Raw genomic sequence first — 11,493 nt, forward strand, 5'->3', positions numbered from 1 at the left:
TCTTAGCCAACACATTTTTTAAGAAGAGAGAATAACATGTGATCACCTACAAGAGTGGGTCGACAAAAACACAAATAGATTTTCTTCTAATGAGAAAAGGGGATCGTATAACTTGTAAGGATTGCAAAGTTATACCGGGAGAGAGCTTGGCTAATCAACATTGCTTGTTGGTGATGGATGTACATATCAAAAGAGAGAAAAAAAAGAACAAGACCTGGAAGTGCCCAAGGACTAAATGGTGGAATCTAAAAGGAGAAAAACAGGCTATTGTCAAAGAGAAAGTAATCACTCAATGCGTGTGGGATAGAGAGGGGAAGCTAGCCGAAGGTGGGATTCCATGGCTAGTTGTATCCGAAAAGTAGCAAAAGAGGTATTAGAAGAGTCCAAGGGTTTTGCTCTATACCAAAAGGAATCTTGCTGGTGGAATGAGGAGGTACAAATAAAGGTGAAGGCTAAGAAGGAATGTTGTAAAGCCCTATACAAGGATAGGACCGATGAAAATGGTGAAAGGTATATAATAGCGAAGCAGGAGGCGAAGAAAGCTATGATAGAAGCTAAGATAGCGGTTTATGACGATATGTATAAGCGACTAGATACCAAAGAATGAAAGTTAGATATCTATAAACTAGCTAGAGTAAGGGAAAAGAAGACAAGAGACCTAAACCAAGTGAGGTGCATCAAGGATGAGGATGAAAATGTTTTTGCTACAAAGAACGCGGTCAAAGACAGATGAAGATCTTATTTTCATAATCTTTTCAACGAAGGGTATGAAATGAGTACTTCTTTGGGGGAGTTGAGTAACTCAGAAGAGTGTAGAAACTACTCATTTTACCGCCGAATCATGCAGGAAGAAGTAGTTGTAGCTTGGAAAAAGATGAATCATAGAAAAGCAGTGGGCCCAGATGATATACCGATCGAAGTGTGGAAAGTCTTGGGAGAGACGAGTATAGCATGGCCCACAGACTTTTTCAATAGGATTTTGAAAATGAAGAAGATGCCAAATGAGTGGCGAAATAGCACTTTGGTGCCTATCTACAAGAATAAGGACGACGTACAAAATTGCATGAACTATAAGGGTATTAAGCTGATGGGTCATACAATGAAGCTCTGGGATAGAGTAATTGAGCATAGATTGAGGCAAGAGACACGAGTTTCAGACAACCAATTCGGGTTCATGCGAGGGTATTCAATCATGGAGACAATCTATCTCTTACGAAGATTGATGGAAAGATATAAAGATAAGAAAAAAGATTTACACATGGTCTTTACAGATTTGGAAAAAGCGTATGATAGGGTCCCAAGAGACATTTTTTGGAGGATTTTAGAGAAGAGAGGAATACGAGTAGCATATATTCAAGCTATAAAGGATATGTATGATGTAGCAAAGACTGCCGTAAAAACTCATAAAAAACAAACCGAAAGCTTCCCCATAACCATAGGGTTACATCAAGGCTCATCCTTAAGTCCTTACCCTTTTGCATTGGTAATGGATGAGTTAACGGGACATATTCAAGATGATATTCCTTGGTGTATGCTTTTCGCAAACGATATAGTGTTGATAAATGAAACTTAGGAAGAGGTTAATGCGGAGCTTAACCTTTAGAGAGAAGTGTTGGAATCTAAAGGTCTTTGCTTAAGCCGATCAAAGACAGAATATATGGAGTGCAAGTTCAGTGCAAATGGAGGCCAAAATGAGTTACGGGTGAAGATCGGAAATCAGGAAGCACCAAAGAGCGACTACTTTCGCTACCTAGGATCTATCTTGCAAAAGAACGGAGAATTAGATATAGACCTTAACCATAGAATACAAGTTGGATGGATGAAGTGGAAGAGTGCATCCAGCTTGTTGTGTGATCGCTGTATGCCATTGAAACTCAAGGAAAAATTTTATAGGACAACAATAAGGTCGACGATGCTGTATAGTGCGGAATGTTGGACGGTAAAGTATCAACACGTACATAAAATGGGTGTAGCAGATATGAGGATGCTTCGTTGGATGTGTGGGCACACGAGAAATGATAAGATCAAGAATGAGAATATCCAAGGTAAAGTAAGAGTAGCCGAAATTGAAGGAAATATGAGAGAAAATCGGTTAAGTGGTTTGGACATGTGCAAATAAGGCATACTGACACTTTGGTTAGAATATGTGACTACGGGACATAGGTCCAGGGCCGAAGGGGTAGATGAAGACCTAAGAAAACTTTGTAAGAGACTCTAAGAAAAGACTTAGAGTACTTGGATCTAACGGAGGACATGACACAGAACCAAACGCAATGACGTTCTATGATTCATATAGCCGACCCCACTTAGTGAGAAATTTTGTTGTTGTTGTTGTTGTTACTCTATTTCTTTGACATCTTCATGAACAGTTTCTTTCACACAAGTTGTAACATGTAGAAGAAATATTAAAGAGATTATTTCAAAAGTGAGATACTCCATGAACTTTTAGCAACGTCATGTTTTTTGGCATAATACATAACAAAATTATAAAACATTGTACAAAAAATATAAGGTGACGGGATGACGGAGATTGCAAAAAGGGACCACAACACAGTACCACGCCAAAAATAAAATGAATAAAAAATAAAACCCTACTGTTGAAGTTTCCGCGCCTCAAATCTTTGGTTTTGAAACCCCGGCAGCGTCCTCTCCCTCCACTTCTTCCCGCCTCTCTCAGCTCCCACTCCCAAACCTTAAAAGGCCCCAAAACCTAACCCTCCCTATCTCTCCAAACCACCACCAAATCATACATTTCTCTCTCTCTCTCTCTCTCTCTCTCTCTCTCTCTCTCAGCCATGAAACGCCGATCTAGACTCCACCGCCGGTCCTCCCCCAACCGGTCGGCCGAGCCATTTCTCAAATACCTAAAGCCCGGCGCGCTCGCCCAAATCCGAGACTCCCGAATCAGCAGGGCCAGATCGCACCAGCTCAACTGGCTCTCTCAGATCTGTGTATCGCCGCCGTTATCTCCGGGCCCCGACGCGGGTCTTCCCCAGGCCAACGCGATGGAGGGATTCCCTTGCTTCTCGGGTCGGATCTACGGCCCCAGATGCCCCCAGCGGAAGAAGCTTGCGGCGTCCAAGTCGGTTATGCTCCTCAGTCCCTCAAGCCCGGTTCACGACTCTCCCGATCCGATAATCGATCTGTTTAGTACGGACATTCTTGCTGCACATTGAATTGGAAATTGTAGAATGTTCAGTTGAACCATTGTTGTAGATGAGGCTTTTTAATTTGTAGTTTATGTGGTACTTTGGAGGACAATTGCTTAGATACAGCTGAGATTATTAATAATATTTACTGAAAAGTTCCGAAACAATTGCTTTCCGAGTGTTGATTTATGATTTGGGTGTTGAATTGCGATGCGCTTTAACTGTTTGATGTTTTGCGTTCATTGGGTTGTCATTCAATTGTGATGGCTTCATAATGTTGTGATGAATTTACCCGAATTGTGGTGTTTGGCTGCTTAAGCCGCAAATCGAGTTATTGTGTGTGAATTATGTGTCCTATTTTCCTTAGATGGGTTTTCGTCCTGGGTAATTCTAAATAGGTAGTAGTGATATGGCTTCTTTGGTATGGTTGTACTCCGCGGGATGGCTTTAACTGTTTGACGTTTTGCACTCATTTGGAGTTGTCATTAAATTGAGATGGGTTCACAATGTTGTGCTGAAATTACCTGAATTGTGGTGTTTGGCTGCTAACGGTCCATCTTGTTTGCGCGGTAAATTGATCAATGTGTGTAAATTATGTGTCCTGTTTTCCTTAGATGGGGTCTGGTCTCAACACAAATCTAAATCGGCAGTGTGATACGGAAAGACGGCTTCTTTGGTATGATTGATGGTCATTTACATGAATCCGCGTTTCTACTTGGCGTTGTGGTTTGCATCTTTGGTAGTAGCTCATGTGTTTTTTTTGTCTGCGCAATTGATGCAAGTCCTGTAGTGAATAGGTTATGTTCTGATATGGTCACTGCAAGGGGAGAAAGATTGGAGACGAAAAGAGTGTTGAAATCTCTTCCCATCAATGCCTTCCCTTTATTTCGTGTTTGTAGTTGTAGTTAATTTCCAAATGTATCATCAACTCTAGAGAGTTTTCGGCTTCCTTGGATGCAACGCTACTTGCATCCTGTCGTCCTGTCAAGGAATTGTCCGAGATAACTGATCTATTTTCCGGTGCTTCTTGAAGACCGGAGCCATACTGTATGATTTTTACTTACTCGTTTTCATCGGTTCCACTCAGCAGAGTTGCAGCAAGGTTATTGGATGCAGTTTCGAGAAGTAATTCCTCCTCGTCTCTGTTAATTCGTTCTTGGATACAAATCCATTGATGTAGTCCTTGCCCCTTGACATTGCTCCTGTTTATATTTCATGAGCTATTTTCCGAGTGTTGAACCACTGAAAGAGCATATTTCATGAGCCGCGCCAAACACTCCTATAACTGCACATATGATACCTGAGAAATGTTAAAGAGACTCTGTCAAAAGTGAGACTTTTTTTGGACGCTTTGACATCTCATTTTTTTTTTACAATGTTTTATAATGTTGGCACGAGAATTGACGTTACATTGTGAGGTGTCACAGAGTCCATGAAAAGTCTCACTTTAAGAGTCTCCTAGCATTTCTCTATGATATGTAGGTTTAGCACCATTAAACGCCTTGGGAGGGACTCGAACCAAGGCATTGGGTGAGGAGGGAGTACCTTCCCCCTGCAGGATATTGGAACATCAATTTGGAAGAGATGATGGAAGCAGGAGTTCATTTGGGTCATGGTATTCAAAAATGGAATCCTATAATGGCACCTTATATCTCTACAAAGCATAAAAGGCATTCATATTATAAATCTTGTTGGAACTCCCCTCTCTTTATCTTTATTTGGTGTAATTACTTGAGCTGGATGAGAGGAAACTTTCACGTTCGGTTTTGAAAGGGGAAGATCCTATAGGATCCTATCCAAAATTTTATTTTGCTAGGCACATCGCTAAAGGGTTTATTTGAAATCATTTGAGAGTTATACTTAAATCAATAATATATGATTTTGATAATTTTATGTATCTATTTGATATTATGACTCTATACATAGACATAATTTAAAATTTTCTCAAGCTGTACGAAAAGAAGATTTTTGAGACGATCTTCACACTCATTCATATTTACCGTCGCTTTTTTGTATCATTTCATATTTAACTTCACTACCATTAGCAAACGTTCCCTCGTTTCCCTCCCAACCACTACAAAAAAAATAAAATAAAATGGAAATGCTAACGACACCGTATCATGCTAACACACCCTCGCCACCACTGTGTGAGGCTCTGCGTAACTGCTAAGCGAATTTTCTGTAGTCGACAGAGAGCAAACAAACGAGCATCAATGGCTGAACCCAAAACCAAATACGATCGCCAGCTCAGGTACTCTATCTCTCTCTTCCCCTTTCCCCGTTTTTCCCTCCACCATTCCCCTAATTCTCCAAAATCCCACTCTCAACTTGTTCAATCCTTTTCGCTAAAGGTTTAATCCTCTGTTTGTTTACACCCATTTGAAATTGCAGAATCTGGGGCGAGCAAGGGCAGACAGCCCTAGAGAAGGCCAGCGTATGCCTGCTGAATTGTGGCCCCACCGGCTCCGAGACCCTGAAGAACCTTGTTCTTGGCGGGGTTGGAAGCATCACCGTCATCGATGGATCTAAAGTCGAACCGGGTGACCTCGGAAATAACTTCATGGGTATGTTTAATTTTTGTTTTGGTCAAATGGGTATGTTTTGAATCGTTGTTTTCGTGTTTGATTACTGTTTTTTGAGTGTTTTATGCATTTTGGTAGTTGATGAATCGAGCGTTGGGAAATCGAAAGCGAAATGCGTTTGCCAGTTTCTTCAGGAGTTGAATGATGCCGTGAAGGCGAAGTTTATCGAAGAGTATCCGGAGGTTTTGATTGAGACTAACCCATCGTTCTTTTCTCAGTTTACCTTGGTTGTGGCTACTCAGGTGTGGGCTCTCTACTTATCGCCAATGTATTGCATATAGTATGCTTACATATTTTTGTATGACAACTTGATTACCAAGTTTTCTCCTTACATTCCTACATTCTCATTACATTGTTTTTTTTAGGCTTTTGAGTCAAAATGGTTCATGAGATTTGCATAACTCATCACTTTGGTCCTTGAGATTTGAAATCAATAAAGGTCCCTGAGTTTATCCACCATCAATCGTTTTGGTCATTCCATGAAAAATTATATTAAATAAGGATCAAAATGACAAATTACCCTCAATTTAATAAACAATGAGTCAAATGATTAGACAAAAATTATGAGTATTTTTGTCATTTTAGCCTTATTTAATGGACATTTTTCATGGAATGACAAAAATGATTTATTGTGGACAAATTTAGGGACTACTTCTATTGATTTCAAATCTCAGGAATCAAAATGATGCATTATGCAAATCTCACGGACCATTTTGGCAAAAAAGCCTTTTTTTTTTTTTTTTTTTTGAATAATGAACATGTGATGTCGGTACACTTGTAAAGATAATTTGGTTATATACTTTCCCCAGGTCTAGGTCTTTAGTTTCTATTGGGATTATTTGTGTTTTCGATTTCTTTTGTCGCACTTGTTAATAGCAATATCCCTGATTTTCTAATTTGAACCATCAGCTAGGGGAAAGTTCAATGGTAAAGCTTGATAGAATCTGCAGGGAGGCAAATGTGATACTGATCTTTGCTCGCTCTTATGGCCTAACTGGGCTTGTCCGTATCAGTTTGAAGGTAATGCTGTTTTTAGATTTTTGTAAAAGCTGTCCTCTCTATCTTGGAATTACTATTCCAGAATGTGAGCATTTGAGTTTTTATCCTCCAATTGGTGAGAGTAATGAGGGATGAGATATGATAATCTATAGCCGTGTCCTAGTTTGAAGCTTGATAGTGTAATGATGATAGGTGTTTCTCTGATTAATTACATCATAAAGAAGCGGAATATGCTTGCTTATAGGGACATGGTTTTGTTATCCAAACCTATAATTTTATAAATATCTAGATGGCAAGGTGAAAAATGGATCTCACAGAGTTATGTTTGTAATATTTTTCTTTGAATCTGAGTATTACTATGTTCTCCATTTTCTCTACGTTTTTTTGGGACAGGAGCATACTGTGATTGAGTCAAAACCTGAACATTTTCTGGATGACCTTCGTTTAAATAATCCATGGCCGGAGCTTAAAAGGTATGAAATTCTATTTTTCATATTTTCATCTGAGGCATTTTCAGAGTTACTTATTCGGATTTCGGATAACTAAGTATTTGCATGTGTATTTTATGCTAATTTGCTTTTGCCTACATGAGCTGATGACTAGTATTCTGATTTCTTAGCCTATATGTCCATGTTCAATAATATATGCGTAACTCCTTTTGTTTATTTTCTAGATATTGAATCTATTATTTATTGACAATAGGTACGCGGAAACTATTGATCTGGACGTGTCAGATCCTGTTGCCCACAAGCACACGCCATACGTCCTCATTCTTGTCAAGATGGCAGAGGAGTGGGAAAAAAATCATGATGGTAAACTTCCATCAACTAGGGAAGAGAAAAAAGAGTTCAAGGTTTACATGCTTGATTCATACATTTTCTGTTCATTTTTATTTTCTCAATTGCTTTCTAGTAAATACATTTGTTTATTTCCTTGTGCTCTTGAATTGCTTAGGAGCTTATTAAAGCCAGGATGACTGCACTAGATGAAGATAACTATAAAGAAGCCATTGAGGCCTCTTTCAAAGTCTTTACTCCACGAGGAATTAGTAAGTGTATTATTTTCAAGCTTGGTTGTAGTTTTCCAGTATATTTCTGCAGAAGATGCTATTGTATGTATAAATTTCCAAGATAGGCAAAATAGTCGTCACTTACGTTTTTCAGTTTGAATGTTTCTTCATGTTAATGAAATATTTTAATGTTTTTGCTAATGACTGCTGCAAATTGAACTTGGTTTGAGTACATGCATGGATGCCAGTGTGGCAGGCATGCTTGGTAAACTGTTATATCCTACTCTCACTCCAATGGAGTTGGGGTTGGCTTGGCATTGTTTCGGAACAAAGAGAGTTTATCCACCTTCCCCCTATCATTAACATAATATAAGTAATCTGGAAAGAAAATATAAAATCATCCATATTTGCTAGAATACTCATACATCTTTGTAAACTTTGCGTATTGCACTATACTTTGGAGGTTCAGATCATACTGTGGTTCAGCCTCGAATATTGATGTTTGAATATCAGTCCGACTGTACAAGTGGTTAATTCTTTTTTTTCTTCTTCTCATTTTGTCTTAGGTTCTGACTTGCAACAGGTAATTGGAGATAGCTGTGTGGAAATAGATTCCGGCTCGTCTGATTTTTGGGTGATGGTGGCAGCGTTGAAGGTTTGTGATTTTTTCCATGACCTCTGGATATAGCATGTTTAACTTTTTTTTGTGTTAAACTGAGAGTGCTCAGAATAAAATGTTTATCACCATAATGCATATCTTCTAGAGTTTCAAATAGATTCCTCTTTTCCTGATTTGGTACACAGGCCCTCTGTTTTTCTCCGGAAAACAACGATCGGGCCTAGAAGTTTCGAGGCTAAAACTATGATTATAAAACTGTTTACCGATAGTTAGTGTAATTTTTAGGCAATTTAACGCCAATCATGCACATTTTGAAGTCATAGCTTTGAACCCTGTTCCTACATTTTAATGGTAGATTGGCGGATTTTATGTGAAATAACCAACATGATCGAAGGGAACATGTTTTCAGAGTTCTCATGCCGAGCTTTTCTTCCTTGAATGGTCAACGCAGGAATTGCTTGACTAGACATTTTAGCTTCCGTTATTAGAGATTTTAGCCATCTTACAATGGACATGTGTGTAGCTTGCCAATATTTTTAAAGGCAAACTAATGAAAAGGGCTTGAAAACTTTGAGTTTTAATGATAAGGACAAAATAAAGGGTAAAGTGAATAGTACCAGGTTTGACTTTTTAGTGTAAAAATGTGGTTTTTCGTTAAAGTGAACAGTACCGTGGGCTTTTCGTTAAAACTCCCTATTTTTAATTGAGAAAATCACATGCTTATAATTAGCTTGTCTATCCAGATCCAGATCCATTCCATTGTCAATTTTTCAAATAGTATAATCAGAAATCTTCACTTTGCAGGAATTCATAGAAAATGAAGGTGGCGGCGAGGCACCCCTCGAAGGATCAATACCAGACATGACATCTTCGACAGAGTTAGTGACTGATCTTCCCAATAATTCTAGTCTCTCTTTTGTTATGGTTTAAAAATAATAATTGTTGATGCAAGAGTTCTATCTACCCTCTTGTAGGCACTATATATCTTTACAGAAACTCTACCAAGCCAAGGCTGAGGCTGATTATCTCGTTATTGAGCAAAGGGTTAGGACTATTCTGAAAAAAATTGGTAGAGATCCAAACAGCATCTCAAAGACAACCATAAAAAGTTTATGCAAGAATGCAAGAAAACTCAAAGTAAGTGTTTTGAGTTCCAATTTATTGTGTGACTTACCTATATCGCTTCACCAGTGCTGCAAGTATTTCGTTTAATTGTAAATGTGGATCGAGAAATATTCATAAGATTTTAATTTCACCTACCTTTTTAAAATATATGTTCACCTTTTTTAAACTTTTTTTTTTGGGTAAGGAATCTACTTGATTCTGTCTTCCATGGGCTTACTCTTTGTAATTTATTTTATTGCAACTATTTTAGGATTTTTAATAGTTATTCAGTGATGAAATGTCGTTCTGTGATGACTGTTCCTCATTTGTGGATTCATTTTAGACCATAAGGTTTGCAAACCGTTGGATGTTAGATCTGAGGCATCTCTCCAGCAGAAATGTCTTTTACCTAAGGATGCAGTGTGCATATTAGGGCTTGATCTTGTAGTCTTTCAGAATCATTTTACTTAAGCCTCTTGATTTTTACCTAGCTGACTTCAATTGAACACTAATCTTTACTTTGTAGGTTTGCAGGTATCGCCTAGTTGAAGATGAGTTCAATTCTCCAACCGTACCAGAGTTGCAGAAGTATCTAACAGATGAGGATTACAGGTACATTACGATTTTGTTACTTTGGCTTCTAGTTATATCGTTTGTAGAATTATTTATTTCATGGGACAATATATTCTTGAAGATCTGAACAATAAATATTTCAGAATCCTTTTAGTTAATTTTGTAGTCAATTAAAGAAACCGATACTTGGATGCTGTGCTATGCTTATCCAGTTTAGAACGTTTGCTAATTGTCAAGTAGAAGTGGCAAAGGAAAAATGATTACATATAACTATGGTTTTGTCTTGCTTGAAGTTCACCGTTGCCCTTTGATTTTCATGACAGCGTAGCCAGTGTGTTTTATGTTTTGCTTAGAGCTGTCGATCGATTTGCTGCCAATTACAACAGTTTTCCTGGGCAATTTGACGGGTAACACCTGATACTGTTTATGAACATATTACGGTACAAATTTGTAATATTGTACTGATTTTGCATGTTCACTTTCCCCGTAGTTTAATGGATGAGGACATATCTCGATTGAAGACTACCGCTGTTGGCCTGCTTAATGACGTGGGCTGCAATGGCGTAACGTTAACTGAGGACCTTATCAATGAGATGTGTCGATTTGGTGCTGCCGAGCTCCACGCAGTCGCTGCTTTCATTGGAGGAATTGCATCTCAGGAAGTGATTAAGGTTTGTGTTTCCAGCTCTGCGTCCTGTGTAGGTTAGTGATATCATACCGCTACTTAAAACTGACATGTACTTTTCTGACACTGTTACCGACAGCTTATAACAAGACAGTTTGTGCCCTTGTCCGGAACTTTTGTCTTCAACGGCATTGATCATAAGTCTCAATTGTTGTCTCTGTAGCGGGCTCTAAAGCCCGAAATGATATAAAACGACGGTAAGTTTTCACCTGTAAACATCCCATATCTAGCATTTATAGCTTCTATTACATCGAGCTATACTCGGTTTTGGTTTCCATTTGCAGATGACCTTTTATGATTGGAGTCGGAACAAGTTTGATCTTACACCGATACGCGCTATTGATCGGAGGCTTCGTTTCTGTAGTTGAGATTGGGCAGTTTGCAGTGAAACGTGATTTTGTAGTTCTGTTTCTCGTTCCATTATCCTGGATAGGTGAGAGGCAGTCAAAAATAAAGGGCAAGTGTGAGAGAGAGGGAGGGAGAGAGGGAGAGAGTGAGACAATCTATAACAATTGACTTGTCAATTCGTTATTAAATGGAACTGTTATTAAATTATGCCCTAATACAGCTTTAATCACTCGACTGGATTTATAATATTTTGTTTAATCTGAACCGATCATCTTTTAAGTTATCAATGGAAAATCAACGTGCAAAAATTCGTTGGAATCGAAAGTATTTAAGTTTTATGTGGCTTATCAACATGCATGTGTAATTATTTCTCTATACTTATCAAGTGAATGAAATTGTAATAAAAAAATACGTTGCGGTCTCAT

General features: G+C 38.4%; 2 protein-coding genes across 3 annotated transcripts; both read left to right on the forward strand.

The window, feature by feature from the left end:
* Positions 1-2,613: 2,613 nt before the first annotated feature.
* On the forward strand, positions 2,614-3,338 carry LOC126583338 (uncharacterized). Its single transcript, XM_050247687.1, has one exon. The coding sequence runs from the start codon at positions 2,796-2,798 to the stop codon at positions 3,174-3,176; it is 381 nt and encodes a 126-aa protein (XP_050103644.1). The 5' UTR covers positions 2,614-2,795; the 3' UTR covers positions 3,177-3,338.
* A 1,895-nt stretch (positions 3,339-5,233) lies between these two features.
* LOC126583339 (NEDD8-activating enzyme E1 regulatory subunit AXR1-like) lies at positions 5,234-11,386 on the forward strand. 2 transcript variants are annotated; one of them, XM_050247689.1, is made up of 15 exons: positions 5,234-5,400; positions 5,541-5,713; positions 5,810-5,973; positions 6,641-6,751; positions 7,124-7,203; positions 7,433-7,583; positions 7,685-7,778; positions 8,306-8,394; positions 9,163-9,236; positions 9,333-9,495; positions 9,989-10,074; positions 10,359-10,442; positions 10,526-10,706; positions 10,800-10,917; positions 11,005-11,386. In XM_050247689.1, exons 1-14 carry the CDS (start codon positions 5,270-5,272, stop codon positions 10,881-10,883), a joined length of 1,665 nt encoding a protein of 554 aa, XP_050103646.1. In that variant the 5' UTR covers positions 5,234-5,269; the 3' UTR covers positions 10,884-10,917; positions 11,005-11,386. The 2 variants fall into 2 exon arrangements, 1 of the variants encoding a protein (XP_050103646.1); XR_007609724.1 differs by lacking the exons at positions 10,800-10,917; positions 11,005-11,386 and having other exon boundaries at positions 10,364-10,442; positions 10,526-10,673.
* The last annotated feature ends 107 nt before the right edge of the window (positions 11,387-11,493 follow it).

This window comes from Malus sylvestris, chromosome 9, assembly GCF_916048215.2.
Source record: "Malus sylvestris chromosome 9, drMalSylv7.2, whole genome shotgun sequence".
NCBI lineage: Eukaryota > Viridiplantae > Streptophyta > Magnoliopsida > Rosales > Rosaceae > Malus > Malus sylvestris.

Excerpts from the sequence above, each read along its gene's own strand:
- LOC126583338 (XM_050247687.1), top strand. The coding sequence starts at position 2,796 with ATGAAACGCCGATCTAGACTCCACCGCCGGTCCTCCCCCAACCGGTCG.
- LOC126583339 (XM_050247689.1), top strand. The coding sequence starts at position 5,270 with ATGCTAACACACCCTCGCCACCACTGTGTGAGGCTCTGCGTAACTGCT. Across the intron at positions 9,496-9,988 it reads AGAATGCAAGAAAACTCAAA|GTTTGCAGGTATCGCCTAGT; the intron begins GTAAGTGTTTTG and ends TTTACTTTGTAG. Across the intron at positions 10,075-10,358 it reads CTAACAGATGAGGATTACAG|CGTAGCCAGTGTGTTTTATG; the intron begins GTACATTACGAT and ends TTTTCATGACAG.